Consider the following 18945-nt stretch of genomic DNA (forward strand, 5'->3'; position numbering starts at 1 on the left):
AAAACATTCATATTGACCATCTTCTCAGGGTAGGGACAAACAGTAAAACATTCTATATTGACCATCTCAGGGTAGGGCCAAACAGTAAAACATTCTATATTGACCATCTCAGGGTAGGGCCAAACAGTAAAACATTCTATATTGACCAACTCAGGGTAGGGACAAACAGTAAAACATCATATCTTGTCTTTATAAACCTTGACTCAAATAGCACTTCAAATCCAAAGTACAACAGTATAATCTGTCCATGATGATTATATATTCTTTACAGTGTAAGGATAGATGTTCTTACCCTAAGTCTTACTACAAATCCAAAGTACAACACACAAACATACAGTACATACACAGATTATACATTGACAACCCTGCCTACTTAATCTCATGAGTGCCTTGGATTATATTGTTGATCTAATTCTCCCTCTTTTCTCTGAAGTATTTGATTCCCTAAACTACTAGCCATAATATTTTGCAGAACTTCTTCCTGAGATGTCTTGACATAAAAGCTGATTGTGTCTGTGCAGCAAATGAAATAGGGTAACTTGACTTGACTCGTCCGTGAGTGTTTCTTTGTGTAACTCTTGTACATTGTTCTGCATGGATAGTTTAATGTAAAGTGGGACTTTGCTGCATGCCATGTGGTCTCCTGTTGGCTCAACAGAGMCTGTCTAACTGGGTTAGGTAGATGTCCCCTGCAGTTGCATCCTCACACACAACAAACCTGAGAAACCAGAGCCCCACCTGGCTCAGCTTTATATGCTCACCGATGGCAAGATGGCGCCGACAGACATGGCAGCTCTGCTTCTAGCTCCTTAGCAACTTTGCAGTATTTTGTTTTTTTTGTGTTATTTCTTACAGACGGAAAGAACTTTTGAATATCATAGTGGTGCTAACTCACCAGCATTAYGACCAGGAATACGACTTTCCCAATTTGGATCCTTTGTTCGTAACCCCCAGGGTAATTGAACTTATCCCAGAGGCTGCTACAAGATGCCGCCGTCGGAGAAGAGTAGACTTCAAGTCTGACTCAGGAGGCGTGCACACCATCCACCGCTTCCGAGTATATTACTCGCTAATGTTTAGTCCCTGGACAATAAAGTAGACGAGCTCAGGGCGAGGATCTCCTCCAGAGAGACATCAGGGACTGTAACATACTCTGTTTCACGGAATCAAGGCTCTCTCCGGATATACTGTCCCGGTCAATACAGCCAGCTGGGTTCTCAGTACATCGTGCACACAGGAATAGAGAACTCTCCGGGAAGAAGAAAACGGGGGTGTATGTTTCATGATTAATTACTTATGGCGTGATTGTGATAATGTACAGAAACTCAAGTCCTTTTGTTCATCAGACCTAGATTACCTCACAATCAAATGCCGACTGTATTACCTACCAAGAGAATTCTCTTCAGTTATGGTCACAGCCGTGTACATCCCCCCTCAAGCCAATACCACGACGGCCCTCAAGGAACTACACTGGACTTTGTGCAAACTAGAAACCACATATCCTGAGGCCGCATTTATTGTATTTGGGGATTTTAACAAAGCAAATTTGAAGAAAACGCTCCCGAAGTTCTATTAACACATTGACTGTAGTACCCATGCTGCTAAAAACCACATGACCACTGCTACTCCAACTTCCTCGACATATGTGGCAGGGTCTACAGACAATCACGGATTACAAAGGGAAAACCAGCCACGTCGAGGACACCGACGTCTTGCTCCCGGACAAGCTAAACACCTTTTTCGCCTGCTTTGAGCATAACACAGTGCCACCAACACAGCCCGCTCCCAAGGACTGTGGAAGTGCACTGCCCGCACTTCAAAGACATTAACCACCCGAGCCACGGCCTGTTCACCCCGCTATTGTCCAGAAGGCGAGGTCAGGATGATAGCGGGGTGAACAGGCCGTGTCTCGGGTGGTTGATGTTCTAGATGATCTTTTTGGCCTTCCTGTGACATCGGGTGTTGTAGGTGTCCTGGAAGGCAGGCCGTGTGCCTCCGGTGATATGTTGGGCAGACCGCACCACCCTCTGGAGAGTCCTGCGGTTGCGAGCAGTGCACTTCTGGTCACAAGACGTAGGCCTCCTTATTGTCCCTAGAATTTCCAAGCAAACAGCTGGATGCAGGGATTTCTCCTATGAAGCTCAATTTTTATGGAATGGTCTACCTATCCATGTGAGAGACGCAGACTCGGTCTCAACCTTTAAGTCTTCATTGAAGACTCATCTCTTCAGTAGGTCCTATGATTGAGTGTAGTCTGGCCCAGGGATGTGAAGTTGAACGGAAAGGCACTGGAGCGACGAACCGCCCTTGCTGTCTCTGCCTGTCCCGGTTCCCCTCTCTCCACTGGGATTCTCTGCCTCTAACCCTATTACGGTTGCTGAGTCACTGGCTTACTGGTGCTCTTCCATGCCGTCCCTAGGAGGGGTGCGTCACTTGRGTGGGTTGAGTCACTGACGTGATCTTTCTGTCCGGGTTGGCACCCCCCTCGGGTTCGTGCCCTGGGGGAGATCTTCGTGGGCTATACTCGGCCTTGTCTCAGGGTAGTAGATTGGTGGTTGAAGATATCCCTCTAGGCRTGTGGGGCCTGTGCTTTGGCAAAGTGGGTGGGGTTATATCCTGCCTGGTTGGCCCTGTCCGGGGGTATCATCGGACGGGGCCACAGTGTCTCCCGACCTCTCCCGTCTCAGCCTCCAGTGTTTATGCTGCAATAGTTTGTGTTGGGGGGCTAGGATCAGTCTGTTATATCTGGAGTATTTATCCTGTGTACAGAGTGAATTTAAGTATACTCCCTTTAACTCTCTATCTTTCTCTCTTTTCTCTCAGAGGACCTGAGCCCTAGGACCATGCCTCAGGAATACCTGGCCTGATGACTCCTTGCGGTCCCCAGTCCACCTGCTGTCCCCAGTCTACCCGCTTTCCCCAGTCCACCTGCTGCTGATCCAGTTTCAACTGTTCTGCCTGCAGCTAAGGAACCCTGACCTGTTGACCGGATATGCTACCTTGTCCCAGACCTGCTGTTTTCAACTCTCTCTCTACCGTACCTGCTGTATCTAACTCTGAATGATCGGCTATGAAAAGCCAACTGACATTTACTCCTGAGGTGCTGACCTGTTGCACCCTCTACAACCACTGTGATTATTATATGACCCTGCTGGTCATCTATGAACGTTTGAACATCTTGGGCATGTTCTGTTATAATCTCCACCCGGCACAGCCTGAAGAGGACTGGCCACCCCTAAGAGCCTGGCTCCTCTCTAGGTTTCTTCCTAGGTTCCTGCCTTTCTAGGGAGTTTTTCCTAGCCACTGTGCTTCTACATCTGCATTGCTTGCTGTTTGGGGTTTTAGGTCGGGTTTCTGTATAGCACTTTGTGACATCGGCTGATGTAAAAAGGGCTTTATAAATACATTTGATTGATTGATTGATTGAGTACAGGTGCATCAAAGCTGGGACCGAGAGACTGAAAAACAGCTTCTATCTCAAGGCCATCAGACTGTTAAATAGCCATCACTTGCCGGCTACCAACCGGTTACTCAACCCTGCACCTTAGAGGCTGCTGTCCAATATACATAGACATGGAATCACTGGTCACTTTAATACATGTTTACATACTGTTTGACTCATTTCATATGTATATACTGTATTCTAATCTACTGTATTTTAGTCAATGCCACTGACATTGTTCATCCTAATATTTATACACTACCGGTCAAAAGTTTAAGAACACCTACTCATTCAAGGGTTTTTCTTTATTTTTACTATTTTCTACATTGTAGAATAATAGTGAAGACATCAAAACTATGAAATAACAAATATGGAATCATGTAGTAACCAAAAAATTGTTAAACAAATCCAAATATATTTTATATTTGAAATTCATCAAATAGCCAACCCTTGCCTTGATTACAGCTTTGCACACTCTTGGCATTCTCTCAACTAGCTTCAGTTGGAATGTTTTTCTAACAGTCTTGAAGGAGTTCCCACATATGCTGAGCACTTGTTGGCTGCTTTTCCTTCACTCTGCGCTCCGACTCATCCAAAACCATCTCAATTTGGTTGAGGTCGGGGGATTGTGGAGGCCAGGTCATCTGATGCAACACTCCATCATTCTCCTTCTTGGTAAAATAGCCCTTACACACCCTGGAGGTGTGCTGGTTCATTTCCKGTTGAAAAACAAATGATAGTCCCACTAAGCGCAAACCAGATGCAAAGGCGTATCACTGAAGAATGCTGTGGTAGCCATGCTGGTTAAGKATGCCTTGAATTCTAAATAAATCACAGACAGTGTCACCAGCAAAGCACCCCCACACCATAGCACCTCCTCCTCCCTGCTTTACGGTGGGAAATACGGGGATCATCCTTTCACCMGCACAGCGGTTAGAACCAAAAATCTCCAATTTGGACTCCAGACTAAAGGACAAATTTCCACCGGTCTAATGTCCATTGCTCGTGTTTCTTGGCCCAAGCAAGTCTCTTCTTCTTATCGGTGTCCTTTAGTAGTGGTTTCTTTGCAGCAAAAAGGCCAGATTCACACAGTCTCCTCTGAACAGTTGATGTTGAGATGGGTCTGTTACTTGAACTCTGTGAAGCATTTATTTGGGCTGCAATTTCTGAGGCTGGTAACTCTAATGAACTTATTCTCTGCAGCAGAGGTAACTCTGGGTCTTCCTTTCCTGTGGCGGTCCTCATGAGAGCCAGTTTCATCATAGCGCTTGATGGTTTTTGCGACTGCACTTGAAGAAACTTTCAAAGTTCTTGAAATTTTCCGTATTGACTAACCTTCATGTCTTAAAGTAATGATAGACTGTCATTTCTCTTTGCTTATTTGAGCTTTTATTGCCATAATATGGACTTGGTCTTTTACCAAATAGGGCTATCTTCTGTATACCACCCCTACCTTGTCACAACACAACTGATTGGCTCAAACGCATTAGGTTGGATAGAAATTCCACAAATTAACTTTTAATAAGGCACACCTGTTAATTTAAATGCATTCCAGGTGACTACCTCATGAAGCTGGTTGAGAGAATGCCAAGAGTGTGCAAAGCTGTCATCAAGGCAAAGGGTGGCTATTTGAAGAATCTCAAATATAAAATATATTTTGATTTGTTTAACACTTTTTTGGTTACTACATGATTCCATATGTGTTATTTCATAGTTCTGAGGTCTTCACTATTATTCTACAATGTAGAAAATAGTAAAAATAAAGAAAAGCCCTTGAATGAGTAGGTGTTCTTAAACTTCTGACCGGTAGTGTATATTTCTTAACTCCATTCTTTTACTTTAGATTTGTGTGAATTGTCATGAATTGTTAGATATTACTGCACTGTTGGAGCTAGGAACACAAGCATTTCTCTACACCCGCAATAACATCTGCTTGATATGTATGTGACCAATAAAATGTGGAAGTAGGACGTACAAATGACTTTCAGATGTAACTATGTGACGGGGACCAACGGTGCCATTTTGGGGAGTTGATATTGTTGCTGTAATTCAATCATRCTGAATGTGTGTAAGTAGCTACACCAGTTCCTCAAATAGTTAACCACTTGGCTGTTTGATCATGACTGTCAGCTGCTTTCTATAACACCTATGACGAACGTCAGGGGCTGAGCATCTAACTAGTATGTTAGGGATTTATACATAGCCTACAGTACAATTATGTTAGGTGTTTATAAACATACTATATTAGGTTAGAGGTTTGCACACTATTCAACAAAGCTGTTTCACACAAGCAATTGTATTAGGTTGTTTTGCATACGTCAGGGCAATGTCAAATGTGTCAACACCGCCAGAACCTGATGACACAGCGTCAGAGACAACACTGCGCCTCTGGCCCCGCGCCCTAAGTTAGTGTATAGATCAGTGAGGAGGGCCTTTGTGTCTACAAGCATTGAGCACCTAAACATTTCAATGTAATGTCTTGTTGTCATGTTTGATATGCTGACATGGCTTTGTTCTTGTCCCTGCAAATCAACAGAGAACAAGTGTAACAGAAAGAGGGGATACATTTACCCCCTATGTATCAATCAATAAGAGAGGCCAGGCACACGCACACACACACACAGTGTTACCTCCTGTAGGTCTTCCATCTTCTGCTGCATGTCCACTCTGACAGTGTACTCCTCCTCCCACCTACACAACAAAAAGTAATGTGAAGTAAATGACACAGTAAAATGGCAACATCATAATAATAACTATTAACTGTGTGTTTGTGTGTGTGTGTGTGTGTGTGTGTGTGTGTGTGTGTGTGTCTGAAACCCCTGGTCCATGAATCTGGGTCAGACAGCACCATCCATCTAGTGAACAGTAATCTCATTGAAAGCCTGTACAGTTGACATGTTAGAACTACGATGGCTGATTCAGTGACTCAACACACCACACAGACCCCACTGCACAGCACTGGCGTTTATAGAATTGCTGCTTAAAATGCACAATACTGCGACATGTCGGAGTCTTTACCAAACTGCTCTTAAAACAAATAGGAGGTTATATAGTGTACAGAGAGACGTTTTTTGTGCCATTGTGCACACTGTGGCACAAAAGACGTGATTGAGATAGATGGGTAACGTGAGAGTGAGGGAGAGGGAGAGAGCGAGGGAAAGATGAGCTGAGCTCTCTTTGGAAGCCACCTCCCTTTTCCAGCAATCACAGCCTGCCGTGCAGAGTATACCGCATTGCAGATACTAGGTGGAGGGGAAGGTGCATGGCCGCATGCAGTTAGGTAGAGAGAGAGGGAGAAAGATATGATGTGGGGGAAGGGGGTTGAAGAAAGGAGAGTGGAGCTGGCAGTGGAGAGTGCGCGAGAGAGAGTGAGAGATGGAGAGAGATGGAGAGAAGGAGAGAGGAGAGAGAGAAGAGAGAATTTGGTATAGATCAGACATAACCTAACCCACTGCAATCAATTAATTAAAACAGGAACATTTCACATCTGGTTGGAAATAAATAGGGAAATGATCTCAGAGAAAATGGTTGTCCTGTGTGGTACCTATATCTCCCCATACATTAATGATGACACCTTCTCCATCCTAGAGGGGGAGATCAACCCTTTTCAGGCCCAGAGACATGTACTAGTCTGTGGCGACCTAAGGCCAGAACCCAACACTCTTAGCAGACAGGGGGACAAACACCTACTTGGAGGTGACAGCATTCCCTCCCCAATACGCCCCCTAGACATAACTGACAAAACAACCAACAAAAACAAAAACTCCTGCAGCTCTGTTGCACGCTGGGTCTAGACATAGTCAATGGTAGGCTTCGAGGGGACTCCTACGGTAGGTACACCTACAGCTCATCTCTTGGCAGTAGTACTATAGACTACTTTATCACTGACCTCAACCCAGTGTCTCTYGGAACGATCACAGTCATCCCACTGACACCCCTATCAGACCACAGCAAAATCTCCATCTTCTTGAACAGAGCAAAACTCAACCAAGGCATTGAAGCTGAACAAACGACATGCTTTTAAGAAATGCTATAGATGGAAGGAGGGTAGTGTAGAAAACAAAAAACTATTGGCCAACAACAAATCCAATCCCTCCTAGACAACTTCCAGGACAAAGTGTTTCCCTGCAATAGTGAAGGTGTAAACGTAGCCGTAGGAAGCCTGAACACTATATTTGATCTATCAGCTAACATATCAAATTTAAATTCAAGCAGAATACCTTAGAAAACTAACAGTTAGAAATGGTTTGATGAAGAACGCAAAAACCTAAGAAAGAAATTGAGAAACCTATCCAATCAAAAACACAGAGACCCAGAAAACCYTAGCTTCCGCCTTCATGATGGTGAAACACTAAAATAATACAGAAATACACTAAGAAAAAAGAAGGAACAGCATGTCAGAAATCAGCTCAATGTGACTGAAGAATCCATAGAATCAAATCACTTCTGGGAACATTGGAACACACTAAACAAACAACACGAAGAGCTATCTATCCAAAATGGAGATGTATGGATAAACCACTTCTCCAACCTTTTCAGTCGTTTAACAAAGAACCAAGAGCAAAAACATACACATGATCATTTACTAAACTTAGAATCAGCTATTAAAGTCTACCAGAACCCACTGGATTCTCCAATTACATTGGATGAGCTACAGGCCTGTGGTGTTGATGGTATACTAAACTAAATTATTAAATATACAAACCACAAATTCAAATAGGCTATTCTTAAACTCTTCAACATTATCCTCAGCACTGGCAACTTCCCCAATATTTGGAACCAAGGTCTGATCATCCCAATCCACAAAAGTGGAGACAAATTTGACCCCAATAAATATAGTGGAATCTACATCAACAGCAATCTCTGAAAAATCCTCTGCACCATCATCAACAGCAGACTCCAACATTTCCTCGTATACACCCTGCACACCCTTACTGACAAATGAACCAAAATAAAGCAAAGTCTTCTCATGCTTTGTTGATTTCAAAAAAAGCTTTTTGCGTATTTTATCTAACGGGTGGCATCCATAAGTCTAAATATTGCTGTTACATTGCACAACCTTCAATGTTATGTCATAATTATGTAAAATTCTAGCAAATTAATTACGGTCTTTATTAGGAAGAAATGATCACACAGTTCACAACAAGCCAAACTGCTGTGTATACCCTGACTCTGCTTGCACTGAACGCAAGAGAAGTGACACAATTTCCCTAGTTAATATTGCCTGCTAACATTAATTTATTTTAACTACATATGCAGGTTTAAAAATATATACTTGTGTATTGATTTTAAGAAAGGCATTGATGTTTATGGTTAGGTACATTTGTGCAACGATTGTGCTTTTTTCACGAATGAGCTTTTGTTAAATCATCACCCGTTTGGCGAAGTTGAAGTAGGCTGTGATTCAATGATAAATGAACAGGCACCGCATTGATTATATGCAATGCAGAACAAGCTAGTTAAMCTAGTAATATCATCAACCATGTGTAGTTAACTAGTGATTATGTTAAGATTGATTGTTTTTTATAAGATAAGTKTAATGMTAGCTAGGAACTTATCTTGGACAAGGTCCTTTTGATGCTGCACTCGCATAACAAGTGGTCAGCCTGCCATGTAGTCTCCTCGTGGATTGCAATGTAATCAGCCATAATCGGCATCCAAAAAGGCAGATTACCGATTGTTATGAAAACTTGAAATCGGCCCTAATTAATCGGCCATGCCGTAGGACAACCTCTAGTCTGAGTGTTGGAGTGTGCCCCTGGCTATCCGTAAAAAAAAACAAAATAACATGAACAATTGTGCCATATGGTTTGCTTCATATAAGGAATTTAAAATTATTTATAATTTTACTTTTGATAGTTAAGTACATTTAAAACGAAATGCTTTTAGACTTTTACTCAAGTAGTATATTACTGGGTGACTTTCACTTTTACTTGAGTAATTTCCTATTAAGGTATCTTTACTTTTAATCAAGTATGACAATTGGGTACTTTTTCCACCACTGGAGGGGTATGAGAGAACTAGCCAATGAGAGAGCGGGAACAATGAATAGCAATATGAATGGATAGATGGAGAGAACAAGCGACAGGGCAGGGGAAGAGGAGTGGAGGAGAGGGAGGGAAGGGGGTGTATCTTATACTGAAACTACCTCCTTGAAGTGAATGAATACTCCTGTGGGTTTCCCTCTCTCTATGTTTTGCCTGCAGGTAGATTTAACTGCATTACTACAACAACAGACTCATGACAGAGATAACATTATTTCACTACACTGGAGGCCTAAATCACATCAATGACTGTACAGTACGGATGCTATCAGATATATGGATGTCTGAAGGTCAGACAAGCCTGGACTTGACTCACTTGTAAGGTCACATGCCTCATGAAATCACAATAAAAAAACAAAACAGCCACAAACACACACTTGTCCCAGGACCTCCCACCTGACCCTACCCACCCTTCCTAATGGGACATACATGCTTGTCTATCACCTTACATTCATTGGGTATGGCATTTTCGCTGAGATATATTTATCCAATTCAACTTATGGTCATACCTTCAGCATAGACCATGTCTATGTGACCTGTGCAGCGTAAATCAAAGCCTCAGACCTGCTGTTACTAGTGCCACATATCAGCGGTCCGGGTTCTAGTTCTGTCACAGAATACAAACTGCAGCCATTTCAAACGTGCAGAGGTGCACTATGGTATCTGTATCAGATTCCTGTGACTGTGTTTGGCCCATTCCCCCTKTTTTTCTAAAGGGGCGCTAAGCAGATATTCCTTCCCCAGGCCAAACCATAAGTCAAATCTTCAAATACTTGAGCTGTGCTTGATTTATATATAGTTTGCCTGGTTCAAATGGAATCGTCCCAAAAGTACAAAATCAATGCAGTAATCCCAAAAGTACAAACAGCTAAATCAAGCATACCCTAACCTAGGTCTAGAGTCCACTAGCTAGTTGGAAACTCAAGAGTTCAAAGGTTTTTTAACTTCAAAAGCATTGGTGTGATTGTTGAAACAGAGCCTTCCTGTGTTGGATCTCAGTTAAATTACTTCATTCTGAGTCAGTTATGGTCTGATAATGTTTGGTATTTCCCCCAGCTGCCCTTTGCATCTCTAGCAATAAGAATGCTGTGGGCTGTGGCAGAAATAGACAGAACACAGGSAGGACACAGCTGCTCTGAAAGGCCATCTGTTGCAATAGGGCCTTTCACTTCACCCAAGTAGCATGAGCAAAATAATACACGTACGCCTATTATAGCTTCACTAAGTTACATCAACTGACTTTTGCCAAGAGACGTTTAATCACAACTCTAGGTCCCCGTGCGCCTTTACACCCGTCAGACACACACGTTAATTAGGCCTTACATTGGTGAATAAATCAACAAAGGTTGATCCTATTTACCTGCGTTTGTACTCGTCTCTCTCCCTCTTGACTTTGGCCAGGACGTTGTACAGGGCTCTGATCTCCGGGGTAATGGTATCAATCTGGACCCCGACCCCGTCCGGCTGGACCCAGGACACACCCGGGCTGGTGACGCGCGTCTCCACGCCAGAACCGAGCTTGCGGGTATGGTTGTAGGACCAGATAGTACCGGGGAGGAACCGGGGAGGCGGGTTGGTGGGGGTTCCAGTGCCAGTACTGGTACTGAAAACCGTTTTCCCGTTGGTGATTGAATTGGACCCAGCTGGAGAGTCGATTGTCGGGGTTGATAGGCTTACCGTGATGGTCGGATTCTGATTCGGTTCGGTGGGGTTTGTTCCAGCTTTGTTGTTGGACTCAAGCGTGAGGACAGTGTTGAKGGCAGGTGTGAAGAGGGTAGTGGGTCGTCTCGCGGAGTTGTTGGTGTTTTGGAACGGGAGTGACCCGGGCCTGAGCGGGATAGTTCCCACAAACCCGGTCTGTACACCCGTTTCTTGGGTATGGGCCCGTCTAGCGCTTTCAGAACAACTTCCATCACAGCTGTTCTTCGCATCCAACGCCTGTTGTAGTTGTTTCTCCAAAATCTTATTCCTTCGCTCAAGTTCATGCACTTTGGCCAGAAAGCATCGGAACCGTAAGTTCAGAGTCTTTAGGACACTGATATTGGAGCCCAGGTCGTTCCTCAGGGCCATCGCTGCAGGAGGTTGGGGCACAGACCGGTGATAAGAGTGGTTATTATGGTTCAGATGCAGGTAAGCTTGTGAGGGTGTGGTGAAATCGAACCCTGGCAGAGTCTCCGTACCCAGTCCGGGATGGTCGCCCAGGAAGAARGAYGTCGGGTCGRGYGAGCMGAAGACGGMTTCGGGCAGAAGGCCTGAGGGGGAATCCGGATGACTCKGTCCTCCTTGGTTCTGCTGCTGTTGATGTTGGAGAAGCGAGTTCGCCCCTAACAAAGGATTCATGCTATGGTATGGAAAACTAAAGCGCTGCAGATCTGGCATGAACACGGACGGTAATTTTCTCCGTATAAAATCACAAAAATAAAATTATGACAGGCTGAAGGTTGACTTGTTGTTGGATACCAGACGTATCCGTGACGGTCCACCTTTACCTGATTACGTAACTGTTTCTAATTACGAATGTTTCCTCTATTTATCTCCGGTCGGTCTAAATAGGCTCGTGGAATAAGTTACCTTTCTCTTCCTGTCTGGCTCTGTTGCTGGATAACGGTCGCCCCAAAAAACAATGCCGAATAGGCCGGTCCGACGGCTATACGCAGACGACAACACTCAAATGTATTTCAGAAAAGTAATGTTTTGGTATACAGCCTATATGAGAGAAAGTACTGTTAAATCCTGCAAATCTCTAATGTATTAAAAATAAATCCAGTCTTCCGTCAACGCTTATCTGTCTCCAAAGTGACGACAAGACACAACAAGTGCTGCAAGATTTGGAGAGCTGGGAAGCTACCGTAAATACACAAGTAGCTGGTTTTCTTTTAACCTTTGTGCCCAGTAGGCAAACGAACAGTTCCATAAGACCTCTTAAACTCCTAGTTCACAACTTGGGGAGGTGTTATCAGGAACATTTCAACTTGTGAATGTAATTTTATGGTCACACCATAGGCAACACGATTTTCCCACTTGGCTCGATTTTATTTTGTTACAAAATACACACATACAATTGTACACACTATTCTATTGTGTGAAACTATAATGTGAACCATAACCCACAGGCCTATCAGGACAGTGTTGACAAAGACAAAAAAAACGACAAAATAGACTAAACTAAAAGATGGAATACCATTTTCAAAACTGCAGCAGACATCTTTGTTGGTGCTTAGATATAAAGGTAAAAAATACACACAATATGTAAAAATACAACATAGTGTATATTTTACATATCATAATTGTTGGTTATATAATAATACTAATGTTTTGGCTACATTTAAAAAAGAGTCACTACTCAAAACACTCACTATGATACAATACTTTGGTTGTACTTACACAAAACATGTTTTATTTTAAAGCTGTTTTTAAAGATGTCTCTGCTCCTAAACATCTCCATCCTCTCAACATCTCTCTTATCTATCTCTGCCTCCATCACTCGGTCATCAGACTACTAGAGGTGGAACCCCCCAGCTCTCTCCCTGCCTCGCTCAGACTCTGCCCGTCCATGTTGACCTGTGTGTCCAGCGAGGCCACGCCCAGGGCGTCCCACCCCACCGAGGTGGTGTCGCCAGCCCTCTTATTCTTCCCCAACTCCACCATGGGCATGGCCTTGGGGTTGCTCCTCCCTCGCCAGCTGTGGCAGTAGGAGAGGCTGCTTTTGGGGGCTGAGGAGAGAAAGAGGAGAAGAGAGAGAGAATGAAAATGTGAGAGAGAGAGAGTTATCAGTCATTCTGCACCTGTCCAGTCCACACCTGTAGCTATGAAAGACTCCTTACTGTCAGAGTAGCTCCCTGCTCTTCCCTGCATTCTCCTCCTCTCCCCGTTCTGTCTCCCAAACAGTATGTCGTACACGTCCTCTCTGAACTCCTTGTTCATGATCTGGTAGATGAAAGGGTTAATCATGCAGTGAGACTTGGCGAACATTGCTGGTATCAGAGACACCATAGGTGGCAGGCAGGACACCGGCCGGTTGCTCCCTGTCTCCGACTCCCCCTCCTGGCCTGGGGCTGAACTGCGKGTGGAAGCAGCAGACAGACTGTGGCCTAAACCAGAATAGGAGTATGGATCTGGGTTGGTCACGTCCCGCAAGGATTCTCCAGGGTCGTAGTAGACACTTCCGTAGTTGCTTCCGTAGTTTTCCGTGGAGGTCCAATTGAGGAGACCCATAATGTTGGGGATGTTTGGGAAGGCTGAGGCCATCCCGGTGGATCCTCCAGTCCCCATGGAGGGGCCTCCTCCCTGCATGGCCTCCCCRGCCCMATGCTCCTCCTTGGGGGCCAAGGCGGAGTAGAGGGAGACAATGGCATAGGGAGTCCAGGATAAGAGGAAGGTRGAGCACACCACAGCTGCTATCTGGGACAGACAGACAATAGATGAAACAACAGAAAGATATACTGTGCTRTCTGTACTTACACACTTGTTACAATGTTAATACAAAMGTTATTCCCTGGTAGTTCCTCTGCCTGGAATAAAGCAGATGTTACGACATCTTTCATTTCAAGCCAGTAACTAAGCTTCTTCTAACATAGTCTGTTTTCCACATACCTTTGTGAGTCTCAGGTCTTTGCTGGTGTGAGTGACAGTTGAGGAGGGAATAGATGCCAGAGCGCGACTAGAACGGTAAACCTACACAGAGAGACATGTCAGTAAACACAAACTTCAACCRTCACTGACCACAAACAAATACACAAGGGCCACGCTAGCTAGACCACCAGTTGGCTACAGCTATTGAGTCSACCATCACGGTAATAGATCATGCTTGCTGGACTGTACTCAGCATGCATTCCATACGTTATAGTGTGCCCCACTCAGAATATGCCAGGACAATTGATTCCATTAATCAATGAGTTACGTACATGGCATGCTGTTTTTTGTAGAGTCTGAGTTGAGTTCCCTGGACTCTTCCCTACTGAATCAGCCATTTTGTGCAGCTGGGTGCAGTTTCTCTCACCGTCAGCAGAATGGTCACGTAGGAGGCGACGATGGTCAGTGTGGGGAGAAAAAAGCACATGATCAGGATCAGCAAGATGTAGAGCCTGTCGATGAAAGATGACCTCATCCCCCACCTCAAAGAAAAGAGGAAGAAGAAGATGTATATTTAGAGAGAATACTTTTATAACCTCGTACCCAGGCTCAATTGCTGCTGCTGGATGAGATGAATGCTTTTATAACTGCAGACATTCGCACGCACGCACGCATGCACGCACGCACGCACGCACGCACGCACACGCACACGCACACGCACACGCACACGCACACGCACACACACACACACACACACACATCAAAACAGAGTCTAATAAGAGAGAGTCAGGAGTACCAGTTGATGGTGCAGCTGGTCCCAAAGGGTTCTGGTCCGTAGCTGCCAAAGCCGAAGACAGGCAGGGAGGCCCAGAACAGAGAGTAGAACCACACCAGCCCTATGGACATGGACATGTGACGTCTCTCGATCCACTGACCTGGTAGAGATAGATGGAGGAATGATATTCTTTTATTTCACCATTATTTATTCTAATTGGGTAAGATCTATTTTTTGAGAGACACCTGATTGTCCAGCATGTACTATATTATAAACAGACACATAGGAAAGGGATATGAATAAAGTGAAGCACGTTGTTTGATTGACCACTAATTAGTAAATAAGAAATAGGATTGATCCAAAGGCTCCAGATGTATGAAGCATGTAATGAATACATGTATTTTTCCTTTATTTTAACAGGGAGTCTCATTGAGACCAAGGTATCTGTTGCAAGTGAGCCCTGCAATTGGTTTCTAGTAGTTTAAATGGTTGTGTGTGATATTTACGGTTTTCTATTTCTTTAGGTAGTGTTGCATGTTGATAGCCCAGACATTAACCCTGCCTGACAATTCCCTTCCTTTTAAAAAAATGATCTACCTTTATTTAACTAGGCAAGTCAGTTAAGAACAAATTCTTATTTTCAAAGATGGCCTAGGAACAGTGGGTTAACTGCTTTGTTCAGGGGCAGAACGACAGATTTTTACCTTGTCAGCTCCGGGATTCAATCTTGCAACCTTTCGGTTACTAGTCCAACACTCTAACCACTAGGCCACCTTCCCTTTCCCATAGCTACCTGCGTGACTACCCCTAACCAGCAATACAATAACATCATTGCTGCCTAGTGTCTACGTAACCGAAAAGTAATCTCCAGGTCAACAAGATCAAGCTGGTCTCTGGACCAATCAAAAATATAAAAAACTGCTCTTACAATAGTGCCCCCAATTATCTCTACAACGTGGGCTTGAAGAAAGAGTCTGACATACAGACAAACAGATTATAAACTACACTACATGACCAAAGGTATGTGGACACCTGCTCGTCCAACATCTCATTACAAAATCAAGAACATTGGTATTGGTATTTTTGGTATTTTATTTGTATCCCCATTAGCTGTTGCAAAGCAGCAGCTACTCTCCCTGTGGTCCACACAAAACATGAAACATAATACAGAACATCAATAGACAAGAACAGCCTAAGGACAGAACTACATACTTTTTTTTAAAGGCACACGTAGGCTACATATCAATGCATACACATAAACTATCTAGGTCAAATAGGGGAGAGGCGTTGTGCCGTGAGGTGTTGCTTTATCTGTTTTTTGAAACCAGGTTTGCTGTTAATTTGAGCAATATGAGATGGAAGGAAGTTCCATGCAATAAGGGCTCTATATAATACTGTATGCTTTCTTGAATTTGTTCTGGATTTGGGGACTGTGAAAAGACCCCTGGTGGCATGTCTGGTGGGATAAGTGTGTGTGTCAGAGCTGTGTGTAAGTTGACAATGCAAACCGTTTGGGATTTTCAACACATTAATGTTTCTTATAAAGTGAAGTGATGCAGTCAGTCTCTCCTCAACTCTTAGCCAAGAGAGACTGGCATGCATCACATTTATATCAGCCCTCTGATTACAATGAAGAGCAAAACGTGCCGCTCTGTTCTGGGCCAGCTRCAGCTTAAATACGCCTTCACTTGCAGCACTGGACCACACAACAAATATGGAGTTGGAGTTGATTAATATGGAGTTGGTMCCCCTTTGCTGCTATAACAGCCTCCACTCTTCTGGGAAGGCTTTCCACTAGATGTTGTAACATTGCTGCAGGGACTTGCTTCCATTCAGCCACAAGAGCATTAGTGAGGTCTGGCACTGATGTTGGGTGATTAGGCATGGCTCGCAGTCGGCGTTCCAATTCATCCCAAAGGTGTTCCATGGGGTTGAGGTCAGGGCTCTGTGCAGGTCAGTCATGTTCTTCCACACCGATCTCAACAAACCATTTCTGTATGGACCTGTGCATGGTGGCATTGTCATGCTGAAACAGGAAAGGGCTGCCACAAAGTTGGAAGCACAGAATCGTCTAGAATGTCATTGTATGCTGTAGCATTAAGATTTCCCTTCAGTGGAACGAAGGGGCCCGAACCATGAAAACAATCTACCTGACCATTATTCCTCCTCCACCCAACATTACAGTTGGCACTATGCATTCGGGCAGGTAGCGTTCTCCTGACATCCACCAAACCAAGATTAGTTCGTCGGACTGCTAGATGGTGAAGTGTTTACACTGTTCCAGAGTCCAATGGCAGCAAGCTTTAMWCCACTCCAGCCAACGCTTGGCCATGGAAACCCATTTCATGAAGCTCCGGACAAACAGTTATTGCGCTGACTTTGCTTCCAGAGGCAGTTTGGAACTCAGTAGTGTGTTTTGCAACAGAGGACAGACGATTTTTACGAGCGACACGCTTCAGCACTTGGCGATCCCGTTCTGTGAGCTTGGGTGGCCAACCACTTCACACTTCCCTTCCACTTCACAATAACAGCACTTACAATTGACCTGGTCAGCTCTAGCAGCGCAGAAATTTGATGAACTGACTTGATGGAAAGGTGGCATCTTATGACGGTGCCACATTGAAAGTCACTGAGCTCTTCAGTAAGGCCATTCTACTGCCAATGTTTGTCTATGGAGATTGCATGGCTGTGTGCTCAATTTTATACACCTGTCAGCAACAGGTGTGGCTAAAATAGCCGAATCCACTCATTTGAAGGGGTGTCCACATACTTTTGTATATATAGTGTATGTTTAGATTAGATCATTGAATGCAGAGGTTCTGTTCAAAATCAATCATCTGATGTGCTCAGTATAAAGGGCATATTCAAAGCAAGGGCCTTGTTTATGCTCTGACCCACTGACTAAAGCCTCAGGGAAAACAGGAACTCAATGAGGCCACTAAAAGGGGTCAGGGGTTAACAACATCCTTTTGTGTCACCAATTTTGTTCTCTCAATTGATTATTAGACATGTATTTCATGTTATGAAATGTTTGGAAAAATATCAAATAAGGATGAAGGATAAATGTAGCCTAGGTAAGTTAAATGTTTTTGGGATTCAACAACACTTTATCATTGTCTTCCCAAGGGAAAGTATGTCAAAAAGAAAAAAGAAGAATAGGATAGAATAAGTATGCACTTACACACATGACTCAAAAGATAGCAAAAATAAAATACGTAAAAAGAAATGAAGGGAATCCCACTGACCGTATCTGAAGCTGCAGATCTTGAGGCAGCGGTCCAGAGAGATGAGACAGGTGGTGATGAGGGAGCCGATCCCAAAAACAAAGCCCTGCAACCCGTACCACAGGCACCCTGCTTCCCCAAACACCCAGCCATGGGACACACTGGTGGMCCAGAGGAGGAGTTAATGACCTGATAATGTTCATTGGAACACTAAGCACTTTGTCTGATTCATGGGATGTGAGTGTTAACTGTCAATTGTTTTGGATAAAAGACACCTGTACCATATMATTCTCTCTAGTTTGATGTTCATACTGTCAGTATGGGGGATTGAAGATTGGTCKACAGGAATCGCTCACCTGGAAATTATGAGGCATGGCGCCCCCAAGAGGCTGTATCCAAAATCACAGATGGCCAGGTTAATAGTCATGAGTTCTGGTGGTCTGAGTTTCTTCTTCTTTCTACAGTAAACCAATAGCACCGTGATTAGCCATTCCCAACCACTGTCACTACACCCTGTTGTATGTGGAATGAAGTGAGAGTGAGAGAAGAAAACCACCACAGGCTACACTATGCCATTCCCAACCTACTTGACCCAACTTTACACGGATGAGGAAAGAGACGATAGAGACACAGCACTAGTTTCCATGAACACACACTGAGAGAGAAGAAACGCAGCACTATGCCATTCCCAACACTGACAACTAACACCTGAGAAGAAAGAGGGGAGGAAGAAACCAACAGCACTATGCCATTCCCAACCACTGACACTACACCTTGAGAAGAAGAGAGGAGAGAAGAAACCAACAGCACTATGCCATTCCCAACCACTTGACACTACACCTGGAGAAAGAAGAGAGGAGAGAAGAAACCAACAGCACTCTATGCCAT

The 18945-nt window shown here is 44.1% G+C and overlaps 2 protein-coding genes across 2 annotated transcripts in view; both read right to left on the reverse strand.

The window, feature by feature from the left end:
* The window catches only part of iffo1b (intermediate filament family orphan 1b), a 32295-nt gene extending 19974 nt beyond the window's left edge, over positions 1-12321 (reverse strand). The window contains 2 exon segments of the mRNA XM_024007720.2: positions 6073-6133; positions 10847-12321. Of these exon segments, the coding sequence (XP_023863488.2) occupies positions 6073-6133; positions 10847-11865 (1080 nt within the window). The 5' untranslated portion in view covers positions 11866-12321.
* A 99-nt stretch (positions 12322-12420) lies between these two features.
* On the reverse strand, positions 12421-18529 carry opn9 (opsin 9). Its single transcript, XM_024008505.2, has 7 exons — positions 18414-18529; positions 18079-18218; positions 14855-14993; positions 14486-14600; positions 14080-14160; positions 13311-13887; positions 12421-13199 (listed from the first exon to the last, which is right to left on the reverse strand). Exons 1-7 carry the CDS (start codon positions 18482-18484, stop codon positions 12967-12969), a joined length of 1356 nt encoding a protein of 451 aa, XP_023864273.1. The 5' UTR covers positions 18485-18529; the 3' UTR covers positions 12421-12966.
* Positions 18530-18945: the final 416 nt, after the last annotated feature.

This window comes from Salvelinus sp. IW2-2015, linkage group LG18, assembly GCF_002910315.2.
Source record: "Salvelinus sp. IW2-2015 linkage group LG18, ASM291031v2, whole genome shotgun sequence".
Lineage (NCBI taxonomy): Eukaryota > Metazoa > Chordata > Actinopteri > Salmoniformes > Salmonidae > Salvelinus > Salvelinus sp. IW2-2015.